The sequence below is a fragment of the Monodelphis domestica genome, chromosome 4 (genome assembly GCF_027887165.1).
Source record: "Monodelphis domestica isolate mMonDom1 chromosome 4, mMonDom1.pri, whole genome shotgun sequence".
Lineage (NCBI taxonomy): Eukaryota > Metazoa > Chordata > Mammalia > Didelphimorphia > Didelphidae > Monodelphis > Monodelphis domestica.
The window spans coordinates 90,035,076-90,055,994 of NC_077230.1; the positions used below are offsets into that span (position 1 = coordinate 90,035,076).

The following is a 20,919-nucleotide window of genomic DNA, read 5'->3' on the forward strand; positions in this document are numbered from 1 at the left end:
GCACTTTGTCTTGTTCTTTCCAGTCTGCCATATAATGGTCATCTATATTTGGTGATTATTCCATTGCTGGGACTCTATGTTCCATAAAGATAGAGACAAAATTTTATCTAAATATTGTCACTCCACAGTGCTTAGAACAGTGCATATTGTAAACCCTGAAAATGAAATAAATGGATACTATCTATAAGATTAAGACTGGAGGGTACTGGTGGGCAGGGGCCATGTCTTTCGCACCTTGATATCTCTTACAGTGCTCATGGCTTTGCAACACAGTAGATATGTGAGATATTTATTGAATGAGTGAATGAATGAATGAATGAATGAATGAATGAATGAATGATTATTCTAGGAGATAGGTGCATTGTTCTTCCTCCTATGGATGCCTATAGAAATAAAGTTTTCTCATAACTCAGACATGGCACAAGAGCACCACCTATTGAAACAGCTGCTTGAGGTGGCGCATCTTTAGGGAAATAATCGATGCCAGTCAAGTTATTTCTTTTTTTTAAACCCTTATATATATACTGTATATTATATATATGTATATGTATATATGTGTATATGTATATGTATATGTATATATATGTATATATATATACTGTGTATTGGCTCCAAGGCAGAAGAGTGGTAAGGGCTAGGCAATGGGGGTCAAGTGACTTGCCCAGGTTCACACAGCTGGGAAGTGGCTGAAGCCGGATTCGAACCTAGGACCTCCCACCTCTAGGCTTGGCTCTCAATCCACTGAGCTCGGTTTGATTGGAATATGGAGGCCATGAAGACTGGGGGATCAGCTAAGAAGTTGTTGTAGTTGCCCAGGTTTGAGATCCTAAGGACCCAGACTAGGGCAATGGAGCACGAATGGATAGAGAGAAGAACTATTATAAAGGAAAAATAAAGCCATGGCTGATTGGTCTCATAGGATAAGGTAATGGAGAGAGTCAAAGGTAACTCCTTTGCTTTGGAATAGGGGCGAGAGCAATAGGAAAAAAGGAGGAGATGGCTCTAGAGATGTCTCAGAAGAAAGGACAAGACTTGCTTAAATGAAGAACATGATTTTATCTTTTTAAAATATTGAATAATGAAATAAACAACGATGCCAAAAAGAATCCCCAGGAATTTAGGAATTTTGTTCAAACTTCTAAAATGACTACAAGTATTACTCTGAGTTTTGTGGTGGGGCTTTGTCTTTCTCTGTGTTTACGTTCAGTTGGTAGCTCGACTAAATCGATCCCATGAGCTTACCTTTCCAAGAACAAAGATTAAGAGTGCCACACAGCTAACTTTCAAATGTCAGTAGGGGTCTCTATCCAGGTCTGGAAGTTAAGGACTCTTTGAACCTCCACAAGGCTTCCTGGGTCTCTTTCCCAGTTCCTACTATCCCCACCAACCCTTATACCTTTCCTTGCTTGAGTTTAATCTCTATTGCTGCTGTGACCACCATGAAACCTCCTTCTCCTTAGTCAGAGGATGATGGATTTAGAGCTGGTCAAGGACCATGGAGACCTCCCAAATTGGAGACCCCCATTGCACCACCCAGCTCCCCCACATAATAGCAGATAAATGTATATAAAACCCATGTGATCGCTTGATTTTAATTTTAGACAGCTTCCTTTCGCCACATGCCACTAAGAAGATCCACGCCCCTGCCCATATCTATGGTTCAATGAGCTTGTACTAAGTTCAGCCCTAGTTTGAAACTGAAAAGATAGCCAGCCTAGGCTAACTTCTCCTTCAGATAGTGTCCTTTCAGCTCCAGCCCCTCAGATCCTTTGCTGCGTCCTGCTAACGGAGTGAAGCACATTCCCTCATTTGGTTCCTGAAAATATTTTATCAGCCATTATAATTAGGATGGAAAGAATCTGGCCATCAGGCCAGCCATCCCCAGGGCTGGGAGGTCGGTCGGCTGCCTCTTGCTAAGCTCAGGCAGCCCTGTTTCTCATCTGTCTGACTTTGTCTCTTGGAGGGCCATGTTTGTGTTTCCAGTGTTTCGGGGAAGTCGCTGCCTGCGAAGCCAAGTGGGGCTGGAAACTTTAAAAAGCACAAAATCTTAGTGAACGTCTGAAAATACTTCTATTAATACGGGTTGGGCGAAGCTGCTCATTACAAGCCTGGGAGGGAGGAGGGCCAGGGGAGCAGAGAGTGGCCTTTTAAGGCATGACTGAAGCGCAAATCTGTGTCTGTACTTAGCATGGTTCATCTGTCAGGGACATGGCCACAGGGATCAGGTGATATTTCAGCATGAAATGGTGCAGCCTTTGTTTTCTGCTCCCTTCAGAAAACAGCTGTTTTCCGTTACTACGAGATTCTGCTCTGCGTATGAACCCAGGCAAGGAATGGCAAGGAATGATGAAAAAACGAAAGAGTAAGAAGTTGGTGGGAAGAGAGGGCACGTGTTGGAAAGACTCCTCTGGTCCTAGCCCAGAGATCTTTAGGGTGGTGTTTTGTCTGACTATTTTCCTTTGTTATAAGGGAAGGATTATAAATTCCGAGCTTTAAAGCTCATTGTTTACTTCTTTTAAGCCATATCCCACTCTTTGTGACCCCATTTAGGATTTTCTTGGTTAAAAATGACGGGAGTGATTTGCCTTTTCTTCCTTCAGCTCATTTGGAAGATCAGGAAACTGAGGCAACCAGGATTAAGTGCCTGGTCCAGAGTCACAGAGCTAGGGTCTGAGGCCAGACTTGAACTTAGACCTTCCTGACTCCAGACCAGGTACTCTACCGACTGTGCCACCTAACTGGCCAGCTTTAGAGCCAGAAGAGTTCATAGAAGTCCTCTTGCTCACCCTTCCTTCAACCGATGGGTTGAAGTGACGTATCCAAGATAACACAAGTAGTGACTCAATCTGGATTTGAATCCAGACCTTCAGACTCCAAATCAGTGTTTTTTAAACTTTACCATCAAACCACCTAGTTTAATAGGGGAACATGTGACAGCAATGGGGGAGGGGCAAGAAGTGTCAACAAAACATTATAAAAAGGATTCTGGTCTGGTTCATACATTCCCCCTGGACAGTGGGTCATGTACCCAGGTGCCTGAAAGTCCATTTACGCCATTGACATTTAAATGAAGAGAGCACCAGTGACTTAAATTCCGAACAATCTGCTCAATGACTTGGCATCGTGGGTATGTGTTGGTAAGATTGTCCACCCCATCTAAAGGAAGCTCAAGTGTTCATTCATTCATCAATGACTTTTCAAGCATGACTCTCTAGGTCTGTATTAGGCCAATGTCAAGACGCAAAGGGGATACAAAACACATAGTCTCCGCCCTCCGGGAGCACCGAAGCAGCTGAGGAGCTGTGACTTACACAGGAAACATCCCTTCAATATTGTCAGGATTCATGATTTCATCCCTTGTGGGCCACGTGGCACAGTGGATAGAGTTCTAGGCTCTGAGTCAGGAAGAGTCATCTTCCTCCATTCAAAATTGGCCCCAGATATTTAATAGCTATATGACCCTGGGCAAGTCACTTAATCCTGTTGGCCTCAGTTTTCTCATCTGTCAAATGGGCTGGAGAAGGAAATGGCAAACGTCTCCATTATCTTTGCCAAGAAAACCCCAAGTAGGACATGCCTGAAGTGACAGAGGAACAAAGAGTATTCCCAGAGCCAACTTAGATGGCATTGGTCTGTGCCTGCCCAAGTAGGCAGTTTTCACAAAATGCTCAGGGGAAAAATTCATCATCTGGTAGCCAGTTTGCTGATGCTGACTCTTTACCTGTAAGTTCCCCGTCTGTCTCTGGGTCAAGGGACCTAACTAGTTTGAGTTAATTAGAAAAGGGCTCAAAATGCCCAAAGACTGGGTCTCTGATGGTAAAATTTCAGACAGCAAATGGTAGGAGAGTCGTGGAAGTATTTTATGCCACTGAAACTGAGTCATCTGTATTTTTAGAAGGATGAGTTTGGCCTTTTAAAATGAGACATAATATGAAGAGACTATTGCTCTTCAGTTGTTTCTGTCGTGTCTGACTCTTCATGACACCACATGAGGTTTTCTAAGATACTGGAGTGGTTCATCAATTCCTTCCCAAGCTTTTTGGACAGATGAGGAAACTCAGACTAACAGGATTAAGTGACTTGCCCAGGGTCACACAGCTAGTAAGTGGCTGAGGCTGGATTTGAACTCATGTTTCCTGACTCCAGGCCTGGTGCACTAACCACTGTACCTTCTAACTGTCCATAACAAACTCGAGAACCTAAAAAATGTCCAGCTTCTAAAGATCAAAATGAGAATTGGATGTCTTTTTTGTAGACTTCATTTCTAAGTCCTGTAGCAGGGCTAGAATTTGAACTCAGATCTATTCTATGAATCATTTTATGATGTAGAAAACCCTCATTTCTTATAACAATGCTCTTGTGGTAGAAAGTACACTGGAAATAGAGCCCCAAATCCTGAGTTTGAGTTCTGATTCTTCCTAGTTGTGTAACTACAGGCAAGTCCCTAATTTCTCCCTTCCTTCAAGTCCAAATACATTTCCTGTCTCTTCTCTTAGTCAGTCAACACAGTCTAGTGGAAAGAAGGCTGGAATTGGGATCAGGACACTTGATTAGAACATTTTCCATGTTGAAAATGGCAGCAATATTAATTATATTATGTTACCTTTCTTATGGGGTTGTTATGAATAAAGAAAAGTGCTTTATAACACCTCAAAATATTATAGAAATACAAATTATTATTATTATTACTCATAAGGCTAACCAGGTTAGTGTGGAGAGGTCTCTGTGCCTGGGGACATTGTGTGGATTTTGGATGAGAGGTGAGGGGAAGGGGAAGGGGTTTGTAAAAAATGAATGGTGCTAGCTATATTATATAGCACTAGATAAGACTCACAAAGCACTTTACAAGCATTATCTCATTCGATCTTCACAATAACCTTGGGAGATAGAGGTTACTGTCATCCCCTTAATTACTGATGAGGAAACTGAGGCAGACAGAGGTGAAATCATTCGCCCAGGGTCTCATAGCCAGGAGGCAGGTTTTGAACTCAGGTCTTCCTCTAGCTGATCACTTAGTGTGTTGATAGTGTTCACCTGTGTCTGTGTATATTGGAAGTGCCTATGATTTTGACCAGGGCTTTTAGAGTAGGATGGAGTTGTCTGTTCCTTTGGCTCCCATCTCTCCAGTCTGGCTCCTTATTACAGGGCTTTGGATCACAGCATGAGACAAATAACGCCTTGTAACACCTGCATAGCAGAAAACAAAAACAAACACTAGAGCCCATCGTTAGGATATTAATTTCACATCATTTTACATTTGCTTTTTCATTTTCCAATAACCCTGCAAGGTCCATAGTACAAGTGATGTCCGTATTTTTTTTAACTCTTACTTTCTGTCTTGGAGTCAATACTGTGTATTGGCTCCAAGGCAGAAGAGTGGTCAGGGCTAGGCAATGGGGGTCAAGTGACTTGCCGAGGGTCACACAGCTGGGAAGTGTCTGAGGCCAGATTTGAACCCAGGACCTCCCGTCTCTAGGACTGGCTCTCAATCCACTGAGCTACCCAGCTGCCTCTTGATGTCTATATTTTATACATGAAGAAACTGAAACTAAGAGGGAGAGGCATTGGGCTAGGCATGGGGAAGAAAACCACAAATGAAATAGCTCTTGCCCTTGGGGAGCTTCCCTACTAAGAGGAAGGGAAATACAGACAGGAATTTCAGGAAAGAAAGCCATCCCAGCTACTCTGGGATCCAGAAAGGTGTGTGTGAGAGGGGATGCTTGAATTAGGCTCTGAAAGAGCTGAGCACTCCGAGTACCAGAGATTTAAATTAGAATGAATCTGAGGACATTTAGTGGGAATCTCTCATTTGACAGAGGAAGAAAAAGACAGCCAGCGAAGCTGTGATTTGCCCACGATCACAGACCTGTTCATTGTCAGGGGCAGGAGTTTAAGTTAAGCGTCTACACTCCACAAGCCAGTAGTGGTTGCAAGGACCGAATGAATGCACTACAGGTCTCGGTGGGAGGTGAGGCAATTCATCCAAAAGCCTGGAGGTGAAAAATGGGATTTGGATAGTGGGGTGTGAGGGGAGGAGAATGAACAAGCTGGTCAGTTTGACTGGAGTGTAGAGCTGGTGAAGGGGAGTAATGTGAGAACACTGGAAAGATCAGCTGGGCTTTCAGTGTAAGACGGGGATTTGTCTTTTACTGTAAAGGAAATAGGGTTCCCCCGAAGCCTCTTGAGCAAGGACTTAAGAAGGAGGGTCAAAGAATGTTCACTGATCTTTACCCACCAACTGGAACTGTGCAGCAGAAGCATTCGGGAGGGTCCTGAGCAACTGTTCCAACATCCCAACTGGTAGAACTTCTGGACTGGAGATAATAAGCTATAATAGCAAGATTTGGTTGAGGTACTTAAGAAGTTCAAAGACCCAACCAGCTATCCCTGAGAAGTTCCAGAAAGTGACTGAAATAGGACCTTCTTTAAGATTTTTGTTCTATGGCAAAGTTTGAGATGACATTAAAAAGAGAATCTGTGGGGGCAACTGGGTGGCTCAGTAGATGGAGAGCCAGGTCTAGAAATGGGAGGTCCTGGGTTCAAATTTGACCTCTGACATTTCCTAGGGATGTGACCCTAGACAAGTCACTTGACCCCCTTTGCCTAGCCCTTACTGGTCTTCTTTCTTGGAACCAATACTTAGTATTGATTTTAAGATAGAAGGTAAAGGTTAAAGAAAAGAGAGAGAGAGAGAGAGAGAGAGAGAGAGAGAGAGAGAGAGAGAGAGAGAGAGAGAGAGAGAGAGAGAGAGAGAGAGAGAGAGAGAGAGAGAGGGAGGAAGGGGGAGAGAGAGAGAGAGAGAGGGAGAGAGAGAGAGAGAGAGAGATTGTTCCCTCTGCCTTCAAAGGACAAATACTGGGGGCTTCTGTTTGCTTCCCTCATTTACATCTAAGTCAATTTCTTTTACAAATGAATCTGAAAACTAGACTTCATGTTCATTTGTAATGGATTTTGGCCAGTTTTCCCCCCCAAATAGACAACTTGTTTAAAAACAAGGCAAGAAAAACAGTTCTCTCCAAACTCTTGCATTTTAACATCGATCTCTTTAATGAGACCAAACTATGTTGGATTCCAAACAGAAAGATAAAGTTTTGCTGTTTGGACGTGAACTTTGGTCTCCAAGGAATTTTTTTTACTTGTATTACATTTTGTAGAGCCCACAGCTGCATCAAATTATTTTCTGCTCTGACTACAGATTCGAGCTCATGCCAAGAAGGAAAAGGCAGCCAAGGCAGCTCCAGGAATTTGAAGTGGCAGCAGAAAGTTGACGTTCCCCCCAACTTTGAGTCACACCCTTCCAAGGGTATCCCCTAAGAACCACATTCAAAAATGACATCAGAGAGTTTGTGGAGCTTGATCTAGTCCAATCCCATTATTTTCAAGATAAGGAAACTGAGGTTAAAGGATTTTCCTGAGGTCATGAAGCTAATTAGCACCAGAGCCCAGGGCTGGGGACTCCTAACTCCATGGCTTTGTTTTCCCCCCATAAACTACTGCCTCCTTAAGAAGAATCACAGGTACACTTGAATCTTATTTGCCTGTAATTCTAATATTCCCAAATGGGTCTGTTTTCAAGTGAATGCTGATGAATGCATTCCTTAATGCTGTCATTTCCCTCACCCTCCTATCCCTTGTTATCATTCATCAAAGGCTAAGTGGAGCTGCCTCTTCTAAGGAAAAATGGCTTTTCTTTAAAAGGAGCTTTCCACAGCGCTTACCCACTTTGCCCACGATTAAGCTGAGAATTGCTTGTTTGTTGGATTTTTTTAAACTGGAGCCAGACTATGTATGAGAGAGTGACTATAGATATGATACAGGATGAGAGCCTTTGCATGACCATCACTCCAAGATTTAGGGATTCCTTCCTAGGTACTCAAGAGCATTGTGTCCCCTTGTGTCTTATACTCTACTTCAAGAGTACATTCTAGGGGCATCTAGGTAGCACCATGGATGGAGTACCAGGCTTGGAGACACGAGGTCCTGGGTTCAAATCTGACCTCAGACATTTCCTAGCTGTGTGACTCTGGGCAAGTCCCCTAACTCCTATTACCTAGCCCTTGCTGCTCTGTTGTCTTAGACATTAATACAGAAGGTAGCTTTTTAAAGAGTAAGTTTTAAAATGCAAAATAGTTTCCATCCAGTTATATATAGTGTAATGAAAGCTACATGCCCAAACCCTGCGGGATTGATGAGGATACAGGCTAAATGCAAGCAGATGGTTTCAGGTACACAGAATTGAAGTAGACTCTGGAGTTGAAATTAGGCTAGCTCAGGAGATTAGTCATGGAATCACAAGATAGAGAAATGGAAGTGCCATTAGAGATTATTTAGTCTTATCTTTCACTTAAAAGGGGAAAAAAAAAACCCTTTCCTACTATATTGGAATGGATGCTAAGTATCTATTCCAAGGCAGAAATTTGGTAAGGGTTAGGCAATTAGGGTTAAATGGCTTACCCAGGGTCACACAACCAGGAAATGACAGAAGTCACATTTGAACCCAGTACTGCCCAACTCTACGCCTGGCTTTCTGTCCATTGAACCCCCTAGCTGCCCCCTATCTTTCACATTTGTAGTTCAAGGAACTGAGAAATCCTTGCAAAGGTTGGGGCAACATGGTCTCAGGGAAATAGAATTGGATTTGGAGTCAGCAGGTCAAGGTTTAAATTCCTACTCTACCTCCTCAGTTATGGATGCTGTTATCCAGTCAGCTAAGTTCATCCATCTATTTCTGACTCAAAGACTCACCCTCGACTATCTGAGAACTATCTTTCCAACCGTACTCGGCTTCTGCATCCTGGTCCATGCTGAGCTTAGGTTCCCCAGATCCAGGCTTAAGTTGAATGGCATCCTAGACTGGTTCCTTAAGTGTCTGAAGAGAAGGTCTAACTGTCGTTTTTGCAGAACGCTCTCCTTCCCTTCTCTCTCATCCAGGCCCTTCCTACCTTTCAAGTTTTAGAAATATCTTCCCGGCAATGAACTCTATGATTCCACTACATATGTCACATGCTCTTCACACTATCTCCCAGCTTTTGCACTCGTCTCCTATGTCTGGAGTGCTCTGGCTCCTCCTCTGTTTTTCATAGGATACCTGGCTTCCTTCAAGATTCGTCTTAAAAGCAGAAGACTATTGTAGTCAGTAACAACCAGATTGCATGATGATTGACGGTGAACGACTTGGCTATTCTGATGAAAACAATCATCCGAGACTATTCTGAAGGCCTCAGGATGAAAAATGCTATCCATCTCCAGAGAAAGAACTGATGAGGGAGCCTGAATGCAGATCAAAGCACACTGTTTTACTTTCTTTATTTTCCTTCTTTTTGGTCTGTGTTTTCTTTTGCAACTTGGCTAATGTGGAAATATGTTTTGCATGACTCATGGATAATCGATAATCAATAATCAAATTCTCAAGAAGGAAGGGAAGGAAAGAATTTGATACTCAAAACATTTTTTAAAAAGGATGTTAAATGGAATCGCGCATCGGCTATGGGATAGGTGGGGTGGGGGGAGAAAATGACCTTTGTCTCCAATGAATAATGCTCGGAAATGACCAAATAAAATAATGTTATTTAAAGAAAAGGAAGTTAAAATCTTTTCTACATGTAATAGAGAAATAGTTAATGGAATAAATAAATATATATTGAGGGGAAAAAAGATTTACCTTAAATACCATCTTCTAAAGGAGGCTTTCCTTTCCCCACTCCTTCCCCTGCAGCTTTTCACTTCTAAGGTTACCTGCCATCTATTCTGTAGGTATCTTCTACATGTCTACTTATGTACATTTTGCTAAGAGATGGGGGAGAAAATTCTCCTTCTCTACCCCTTGTTGAAGGACCCATGTTCCAAACAATGAAAGACATAGAAGAGGCCAGGGGCTGTTTGTCCTCATTCTTTTTTATTTTAATTAATTTATTTGTTACATTAAGATACCCAGTTAACTCCCTTACTTCCCTCTGAGAAAGAGAAGGCATCATCTGACTATATATATATAAAACTATGTCTTACTTATTTCTATTTGTCAGATAGCTTTCTCTGGAGGAGAATGCACACAAGTCATGCTTCAGACAATATTTATGTTGCTATATGTAATATTGTCTTGGTTCTGCTTGTTTCACTCTTCATAATTTCACGTGCGTCTTCCACACTTTCTCAAAACTAACCTGTTCATAGTTTCTTGTAACAAAATAACATTCCATCATAGTCATATGCCACAACTTGTTCAGCCATTCCCCAACGGATGGGCATCCCCTCAGTTTCCAGTTCTTTGCCACCACAAAGAGCTGCTAGAAATATTTTAGAATATAGAGATTCATTTCTTTTTTCCTGATCAGTCCTCATTCCTTTTATAACCTGTTGAGTCTCAGTTCAACCTCATTCCTTCTATAACCCGTTTAAGCTAGCTCTTCCTGGCCCAGTCACCAATCCTCTACTCCACAACCTGAGGTACCAGGGACCAACAGAGGATGGTTACCTCATCCCAGATTGTAGGTCCTTCAAGTCATCATTGAGTCAGGGAAAGTCAGGGAAAGTGCAAATTCTTATGAAGTAAGAATATGCATGTCCACAGAGCCAGATCAAAGCATACTAACTTTCACTTTATTTACAGCTATTTATGGTTTTATTTGGGGATGCTGGTTCTATACCAGGATTCTCTTATAACTGTGACCAACATGGAAATGTGTTTTGTGTGCATGATAATACATGTATAACCCAGATCATGTTGCTTGCCATAGCTGAGAGGGTGGAAGGAAGGGAAAGAGGGAGACCATTTAGATCTTATGGTTTCCAAAAATGAATGTTGAAATTGCACACATGAAATTGGGAAAATAAAATATCTTTAAATTAAAAAAAATGTCCAGTCCTATTGAGCACTCTTGTTATACTCTAAAATAAAGTCATCTCTACTTCCTAGCTATATGACCCTGGGCAAGTCATTTAACTCTCAATGCTTAGCCCTTACCACTCTTCTGCCTTGGAACCAATACATAGTATTGAATCTAAGGTGGAAGGTAAGGGTTAAAAAAATAAAGTTGTCTCTTGATCTTTCTTCTCCCTCTAACTTATGTTCATTTTTCTCCTCTCTTTCATTTCTAAAATTCTTGAAAAAGCTGTCTCTGCCTGACAACCCTGATACATCAACTCACTTCAACTCCTTGTAGTCTGGCTCTCATCCACTAAACTAGGGACCCACTAAACCTGTGTATCAAGGATCCCAGCTGTAGACGTCTTGGCATAGTTTTAAAATCTAGCTTTATCAACATTTCATTGTATTTTTATTTATTTTATTAAACAAATGCTCAATTCCATTTTCATCTGGTTCCTGCCTTAGCTCAGCTCTAGGACCCTGCTCAGGACCTAGACCAATGCTCTAAACAAAGTAGCTCCATGATGGTCATTTGTTGAATTATTCCATTCCCAGCTTCCTCCCCTGGCAGGCTGCTTGCCAGCCTGATTCTGGTGCCAGCCTGGGTTGCGATGTTCTTGAGCTCTAGTTCAGTGGGTGCCAATGGGTTTACCTATTCTACTATTAACATACCTCTCTAGTTGTTCAAAAATCTAATTAGTCATTTAACACAGAGGACCCTTCTCTACCCCAGAGATATGGTAGAAAGCATGTATTTGAGGGGGGGGGAAGGATTTTCTTTGTCATGTAGCAGAAGGGACTGCCTTTTTCCTGGGTCAACTCAGAGGAGGAAAGTCAGAGGAACACACATACCATGGATTGGCAACAGTGGCAAAGTTTTGTCTTCCTCTCTACAGCTTGCTCAGGTTCCCATGAGTGTTTTTTTGTTTCAACTCTTACTTTCCGTCTTTGTATCAAGACTGAGTATTGATACAAGGCAGAAGAGTGGTAAGGGATAGGCGGTGGGGGTTATGTGACTTGCCCAGGGTCACACAGCTGAGAAGTGTCTGAGGCCAGATCTTCACCTTGTCTCTTTCTGCTCCAGATTTTCATGAATGTTAAAGATGCTTTCATTGCAGAAGGAGGCTAGGAGAAGACTTCTAGAACAGCTTTACAAAGACCTTAGAGTTTATCATAGGGGTGATAGAGACTTGTACCCAAATGGCCATAACATGAGTTAGAATATCTCCTGGGCAGAGAGGGCAACTAGATGGTGCTGTGGATGGAGAGCTGGACCTATAGTCAGCAAGGGTCATCTTTTTGAGTTCACATATAGCCTCAGTCACTGACTAGCCGTGTGACCCTAGGCAAGTCACTTCACCTTATTTTCTTCAGTTTCTTCATCTGTAAAATGAGCTAGAGAAGGAAATGACAAACTACTCTGGTATCTCTGTCAAGAAAATCCCAAATAGGGTCATGAGGACATGACTGACAACAACTGAACAACAACAGCAACATAAGTGGAAAGGCATGAGAGATTTGACTAGAGTCACACAGAATAGAATTAGGGGCCATGGATGGAAGTTGCAGAAAAGCAAATGTCTGAGATCAGATTTGAACTCATAAAGTTGACTCTTCTGACTCCAGACCTGGCACTCCGTGCACAATGGCAGCACCTAGTTGCCCAAATTTCCTTTTTATGATACCACAAATACTCTGTTAGAAAGAGCAGGAAGGTGAAAGCCAGGGGATTCGAGTGTGAATAAAGGTTGTCCCAGCTATGAGGCATGGGGGAAAAGTGATGGATTTGGAGCCAGAGGTTCTGTTTTCAAATCTTAGGTCCTCTCCTTCCCACAGTAACCAAATCCCTGAACCTCTCTGGTGCCCACCTTCCTGCTTTGTAAAATGACGGGGATAGACTAGATCAGAGGTATCAAACACATAGCCACAGCACTTCTGTGTGCTTCCTGGATGAGATTAAAAATGTAATTGGAAAGTATTTAATGAAATAAATAAAAAGTAAAAATAGGTAACAATATTATCTATATTTTCTAGGTCAATATGCAGCAGCAAGTATCCTCATATATGGTTCAGGGGCCCCTATTTCTGAGTTTGACATTAGTGGACTAGTTGACCTCCAAGTTCCTTTCCTGCTCTAAATCCATGTAATCTTTGGCCAACATTTAATCTTCTGACCTTCATTTTCCTTAGCTGTCACATCTCCATATTACCCCTGGTACTTCTTAAGAATAAATGAAAAGGGGCAGCTAGGTGACTCAGTGGATTGAGAGCTAGGCTTGAATTCAAATCTGGCCTCAGACACCTCCTACTTGTGTGACCCTGGGCAAGTCACTTAACCCCAATTGCCTAGCCTTTGCCCTTCTGTCTTAGAATTGTTTCTAAGACAGAAGGTAAGGGTTATTTTAAAAAAGAATTAAATAATGTGGGGGAAAATATTTTAAAAGAACTTTACAGATTGTAATCTACTTCTAAACCTAGGTCTTTGATGATAATAATAGAAAGAATAGTAAAAAGGCATGAGCTTTGAACACTGGGACATTAAATGAACAATCTTCAAGTTATTAAAAGATAACACAGAAAATCTCCCTTGAGTCAAAAATACAGGATCTTTGGGGACCAAGACTTCAGCTCTGCCTTGCCTTGAGTCAGGTGGTTGGTGTTCAACTTTCTCTTCTGGGCTTTAGTTGCAGTTTTTGGAGATTTGAATTTTGGCCCTAACAGTCTGGAATTGTGCCTCAGTAGACTCTGACCCTTATGGTTCCCATTTTCTTTTTTGTCCCTTCCAGATGTTCGACTGGATCAGCCATAATAAAGAATTATTCCTCCAGAGTCATACGGAGATTGGAGTCAGCTACCAGCATGCCTTGGACCTACAGACTCAGCACAATCACTTTGCTATGAATTCCATGGTGAGTTGAAGGTAGAGCTTGGAAATCCGAGTTCTGAATTCCGTATGTGGGAGGGAGGGGATCAGGACTAGAGCAGAAAGGAGCAGAGAGAGTTGGAGGGAGGAGAGCTGTCCTCTGAAAGTGAATAATGCTGGAGAATCCCCAAAGCATTGACAATTGAATGCATTAGTGTGGAGAGAAATTCATTCAGTCATTATTCCTTCCTTACTTCATTCAACAAACCTGTTGAACAAACCAAACGTATCACATGTATGCCACTGTGTAGAGCGCAGAGGGGATTTATAGTACATTAGAGACTGATACAAAGGTGTGCTGGAGCCAGCTCAAACTGGCTCAGAGTTCAATTTTCATTTACACCTCAAATATTGGCAAATTGGCTACCAATCAGTGCTTGATGTATTGATTTGTTCACTGTCCAGAGTTAAATGATGGAGAAAATGTTAATAACGCAGATTAAACTGAAAATGTTGCTGTGCACACATTTTCTATTGGAGTTTGTTGTCAAACATACTCTGCCCCCTACAACCACAATAATAAATGCACGCAGATAAATAGACCACGTAAACTGAGGGCATAGTGGATAGAGTATTAGGTTTGGAGTCAGGAAGATTCATCTTTCAGAATTCAAATAAAGCCTCAGACATTTACTAATGATCCTGAGCAAGTCACTTCACCCTGTTTGCCTCAGTTTCCTCATCTGTCAAATGAGCTGGAGAAGAAATGGCAAACCTCTCCAGTATTTTGCCAGGAAAACCTCAAAAGGGATCAGGAAGAATCAGGCAACTGAAAAACGACAAAATAACAAGCTCTTTTGCTGTTGAGACTCCTTTGGAGAACTCTCATAAATTAATGGCGCAGGATATAAATGCATAAAAGAATTGTAAAATGCTATGAGATCAAGAAAGGAGAAATGATGCCTATATGGGAATCAAGGAAGGTTTCAGAGAGAAAGAAGCATTGGCTTTGATCCTGAAAAGATGGGGAGGATGACAACAGGAAGAGATGGGAAGCAGCAGTGATGCTAATGGTAAGAGCCTAGTGAGAGCAGAGAATAGCACGAACAAGGGGGCATAGGCAGGAAGGTGTGGGATGTGTTTGGTGGAAAGGAGGAAATCTCCTGTCTGTCTTTAACATTTGCATCAGCAGTTCCTATGAAAGAGACCATTCTGCCTCGTCAGTCCCTGGATACTATTCTCAGCCAACATAAGAAACATATCTTGAGATTTGGTGTCTATTCAATCTGTTACATCCAAGTCTGGATCTGTAGCTGATGTTAGTTAGGTTTCTCTTATCGCTGGCTGGCGTCTCTGCTTCCTGACCATGCCCCAAATCACCCCTAAGCCCTCAGTCATATTCAGTGGAATAAGCTAGCATTTGTTGAGTGTCTGCTATGGACTGGGGTGCCGTGCAGGCCAGAATGGCTTTATTATTCTTACAGCAGTTTTTATTTTTCTTTTCTCCTGGTTAAAGCATTAGTTCTGGAGCGTTCATTAGAATTATTGTGGTAAAGCTTCAATGGGTTCTTTGTGTGATGATTGCCCTATTTGACTTCTCCACCAAGGAGAATAAGAGTCAAACAAAATAGCCAAGAGAAGGAATCTCAGCCCTCTACAATGTACAGTAAGAAAGCCCTAGCTGCTGTAAAAATATTCAAGTCTTTAGTCCTAGATGAAATGCTGAGGATGCTTTTACATTTAAATTCGCATTGCTTGATAAGAAGAACTTACCCTTCAGTGTAGAACACTGACATTTCTCTCCCCAGAGGGTTTGCACTGACTGCACATCTGGGAAACCAATGGATGATATTCTATGCTGAGCCCCATTTCACTATGGGCCAGGAGGCAAATGAAGACTACCCACCTGTATATCCTCCCTGTGGAGGCCCCCCAGCATTGGGCAAAGGTTCCTCTGGGCTTCTCAGTCGTCTGAAACTCTCTTTGGTGTTGATGTTTCTCCAACAATAGCAGAAACCTCATCAAATTTTGTAATATTGAAAGTGTCGACACAGGAACTTCTTGTGTTCATTTATTTAGGTATTGTTGCTTATAAAAACACCCATCGTGTTAGTCTGGGTAGTGGGACACAGTGGAAACTCAATAGATAGAGGTGGAAATGGAATGATGGACTTGTTGTCCTAAAGACTCAAATTCCACCTCAGACACTTATTAGTTGGGTAACTTCCAAAGGTCTCGGTTTTCTCATCATTAAAATTAGGGGGAGGATAAGACTTGATGACCTATAAGGCCCTTTCCTCTTCTAACAGTATGTTCCTATGAACATGCAGTTATTAAATACTTCCTATCCATACAGAGAGGACTTGTATCTCTAGGGTGAGGGCTTGCCGAGTTTTTTTCAGGGGCTATTCTCCTTCTTTGGTGTCTTCTTTTACCCAGCCCTCACCCATGTCTCCAAGAAGCTGTAACATGTGTGGTGACCTTATTTGGCAGATGGGCTAAATCAGGTTGGGGGGGGCCAACAGGCCACAAACCTGTCGGTGATTAGGGGGATGTCTTCTACAAGCATGTGAAGACTTCCTCTAGTGGAAGGGGTAGAAAAGAACAATTTGTTCCAACAGCCATGAAGGAGGTTGAATCAAGTGGTGTGGAGTGCTTAGAACCTGGTCAGGCATGGAAGATACCAAGGTCATCCACTGCATCCTGGGCCATCCATCACCAATCATCCTGACTTTTGTCCAGCCACTGGGCTTGGACGAGTCTAGTATGAGAGTGAGACTGATGACTGTGCAATTCTGTACCACTTAAATCCAATTTACTCACTCACAAGTCAAGTCATCCATGATGCCATTGATCCTCTCTGAAAATGAAGGACAAACAACAAACTATTCTGGTATTCAACTAGACCTTGGAAGAAAAAGCAAGCCTTCAAGTTGCTTACATTTTTCCTGGGGGAAACAATAGGCATGCTTATTAGAAATATAAAACAAATAAAATCAAACATATCAATAATTAGAAGATAAATAAATAATATAAAATAAAAGTAAACTTGGGGTCAGGGGACACAGTTTCCCTGATACTGAGAAAGCCTTGGAGATGATATTTGTTTTTAATTTTTATTGTTTTGCAAAACACACTTCCATGTTGGTCATTGTAAAAGCAAACTCAGATGAAACCAAATCCCCAAATAAAACCAGATACATTGATGTGAAAGACAACTCCAACAGTTCTTTCTCTAGAGGTAGATAGCATTGCTCAGGATGAGTCTTTCAGGTTGGTCCCAGATCATTGCATTGCTGAGAGTAGCCAAGTTTTCACAGCTGATTGTTCCACAATATTACTGTTAGTGTTACAATGTTCTCCCAGTTCTGCTTATTTCACTCTGAATCAGTTCATGAAGGTCTTTCCAGTTCTTTCTGTAATCATCTTGCTTATCATTTCTTATAGAAAAATAATATTCCATAATCAACATTAACACGATTTGTTTAGCCATTCCCCAATTGATTGACATTTCTAGAAAGTGATATTTGAACAAAAGGCAGATGGAGGTAAGGAGGTAGAATATTCCAGGAATGATGGGAAATCTGTCCTACAGCACAGACACAGAAAATAGAATATATATATAGAACACTGCAAGGAGGCCAACTTGGCTAGACCATAGAGGACTAAAGAGCAAGTAATGTGTCATTCGTTAATCTGGAAAGAGATTGGAGCTGGATAGTGAAGGGCTTTAAATGCCAAACAGAGCAGTTGGGAGTTACTGCAGCTTTTCGTGGTAAGGAGTGATAGAGTCATGTCTGTGCTTTAAAAATGAGCACTGGACTTGGAGTTTGGTTATGTCATCATTTCAGTAATGTCTGTTTCTTCATGACCCCATTTGGGATTTTCTTGGCAATGATATTGGTATGGTTTGCCATTTTCCTTCTCTAGCTCATTTGCAGATGAGGAAACTGAGATGAACAAGATTAAGTGACTTGCCCAAGGTCACACAACTAATAAGTGTCAGAAGTCAGATTTGAACTCATAAAGATGAGGTTTCCTGATTCCAAAGTCAGTGCTATACCCACTGTACCACCTAGATGACCCAGAGTGAGATCACAGCTATGGTCAAATCCTGGTTCAACCACTTGTTTAACTGTGTGACCTTGGACAAATCATATCACTTCTCTGTGCTTCTACTTCCTTATAGGTAAAATGAGAGGGTTAGACTAAAAAATAGGAGTATAGATTCAGAGATGAAAGGGACATCAGATATTCCCTATTCTTGCTCTCTTATTTTACAGATGAAGAAGCAAGGGAATCTGAGGCTCTAAGACATTATGTGGTTTGTCCAAGACCACAACGCAGTGTGTGATATGAGGTTTGAACCCAAGTCTTTTAGTTCTAGAACAGCTCCTCTTTCTACTGTGCTGAGATGATCTCTGAGGTCCTTTCCTACTCTTACTGTTATTACATTGTTATTCTAATCCTCATTACATGCCATCTTCTCTATGGAACTCCAAGTTAGGCAAGGTATAATTATTTCCTCTAGTTAAAATACGCAAAGAAAGAGGAGGGGAAAAGCCCAAACCCCTGAGATTTATGAGGTTAAGTGGATAGATAAAGGACATCCAATAACCCTGGCTTCCAAACTCCCAGCTTAGTGCATTATAATTCAATTTGATTCATAGACTGATTCATAGCATCATGGTATTGCCAGCACCCAGAAAAGAAGGTGAGAATAACCTTGCCTTCTCCTACTATCCTTCTTTCCTTCTTTCCTTCCTTCCTTCCTTCCTTCCTTCCTTCCTTCCTTCCTTCCTTCCTTCCTTCCTTCCTTCCTTCCTTCCTTTCTTCCTCCCTTCCTCCCTTCCTTCCTTCCTTCCTTCCTTCCTTCCTTCCTTCCTTCCTTCCTTCCTTCCTTCCTTCCTTTCTTCCTCCCTTCCTTCCTTCCTTCCTTCCTTCTTTCCTTCCTTCCTTCCTTCCTTCCTTCCTTCCTTCCTTCCTTCCTTCCTTCCTTCCTTCCTTCCTTCCTTCCTTCCTTCCTTCCTTCCTTCCTTCCTCCCTTCCTCCCTTCCTCCCTTCCTCCCTTCCTTCCTTTCTTCCTCCCTCCCTCCCTTCCTTCCTCCCTTCCTCCCTTCCTCCCTCCCTTCCTCCCTTCCTTCCTTCCTTCCTTCCTTCCTTCCTTCCTTCCTTCCTTCCTTCCTTCCTTCCTTCCTTCCTTCCTTCCTTCCATCTTAGAATAAATATTGTATATTGGTTCCAAAGCAGAAGAGTGGTAAGGGCTAGATAATGGGGGGCTAAGTGACTTGCCTGGGTCACACAGATAGGAAGTGTCTGAAGACAAATTTGAACCCAGGACCTCCTATCTCTAGGCCTGGCTTTTAATCCATTGAGCCACTTAGTTGCTCTCACCTTTTTTCTTAATAATTAGGGGTGCCTAAAGTAAAATGAGTGTCTTTGGGATTGCTCCACTTAGTGGGGCGGAGTCTTCAAGTGAAAGTTATAGATGACCAGTCATCAGGAATGTCATAGAGTGAATTTCTTTGTTCAGTTCAGGTTCATTAGTTGGCCTCTGAGATCATAGGATCCTAGATCAAAGGTCTAGATCTGAGAGGAAAGTTAGAAACAATTGAACCCATCCCCCTCATTTTACAGATGAAGAAACTGAGGACCAAAAGATTAAGTGATTTTTTCCCCCAAAGTCATTCATGAAGTAAAAGTCCGAGAAATCAGCCACAAATTAAAGTCCTTTGACTCTACAATATTCTTTCAACTGTAATTGATTCAGATCATTCAGGAGAAAAGCATCCATGATTATCTGCTTCTATATGTGCTTAATTCATCAAAGAAAAGTGAGTAAATAATGGAATGATAGATCCAATTGGCTTTGATGATGTATAAACTTTGTGGGCTGTCCATAGAGAGTTTAGCTTTCTTGCTGCCCGCCCCCCCGTTATCTTCTCAATCTTGGTGGATTCATAAAAAAACAAACTTGCTTACATCCATATGTGGAAACGTCTCTCTTTCCTAAGATTTCTTAGGCTAGAATCCATAGACTCCCAAGGGGTAGAAGGAGAGATTGCAGGAGATCCATGAATTTGGATGAGAAAAAAAAACACATTTATTTTCACTAGCCTTTGCTTTCCCTTGAAATCCTTTGTCTCTTATTTGATGCAGTAAAAAATTATTATTCTGAGAAGGGTCTATGGACTTCACCAGATTGCCAGAGGAGCTCCTAGCACACAAAAGAATCTATCTAAGGCTAAAATCATTGAAAGGGTGACTTTCTGTAAAAGTCCATCAGAAATGGCTTTCTAAAGCAAAAAAGAGATGTGCCTTGGCTTTCGAATATCCAAACCCCTGTTTACCTTTGATAATTGAGACTTGATGGTATTTTAGCACCATTTTCTATTTGAAATTTACTTCTGAATTCCTCAGGCAAAGGAGAATAGAAGAAGACAGGTGGAAATGTGCTGAGTGAAAGTGGCTTCTGTGACTGGAGGAACAGGGAGGCTTGATTTAATATACTATAACCAATTAGCTTGTTACAAGCCATCTCTTGGCCTCCCTGCCGCACTTGAATGTAGGAAGGTTCTCAGATGCCTACTTAGCCTAATTAAGTTGAATCTTGTATATCTGGCTGCAGGGTGAGGACAATGAAATCTCCGAGATTGTTTAATGAAACCGCCAGGCACCTGCGTTTCATAATCATGGCTCAGTGCTCTTATAAACCAGAAGGCTTGCAGGTTAGCTATCGGTAAGAATTTCCAAATTTCCTAGCAATGGGAAAGAATTTCTATTATCCCAAGTGTGTGAGTGAGGAAAGTTTCAGAATTGTTTCTTTGACTTGACTTGAAGTAGGTTAATGGATGAGAGGACTTGTCAAGACTCATTTTTGCCCACTGGCTTAAAAATAATTAGTAGCTCAAAGGAAAGAAAGAATGGGTTCAGGTGGATTCAAAATTTGTGAATCCATAGAGACATTTCTCCTTTTTGAAATACTGAAGCATTTCCAGTCTCTTCCTCTCTAATCGCTCTCCGACTCAGTCAACAAATTGACATTCTTGTGACACAAATCTGACACATCTCTCCCTCTTCCCCTACTCAAGAATCCTCTCTATTGACTTTACTATGAAATACTAAAAACTTTATTTGGCATTTAAAACTCGTTCCAATATGGCCTCTAGTTGTTATAACGGATTCTTTGTAA

At 41.7% G+C, this 20,919-nt stretch overlaps 1 protein-coding gene across 7 annotated transcripts in view; it reads left to right on the plus strand.

The window, feature by feature from the left end:
* Positions 1-20,919, plus strand: part of KALRN (kalirin RhoGEF kinase) — a 1,009,634-nt gene that overhangs the window by 398,854 nt on the left and 589,861 nt on the right. For all 7 annotated transcript variants that reach the window (XM_056793564.1, XM_056793558.1, XM_056793562.1 and 4 more), the window contains exon 6: positions 13,651-13,773. In XM_056793564.1, coding sequence (XP_056649542.1) covers positions 13,651-13,773 — 123 coding nt within the window. The remainder of the gene's footprint in view (positions 1-13,650; positions 13,774-20,919) is intronic.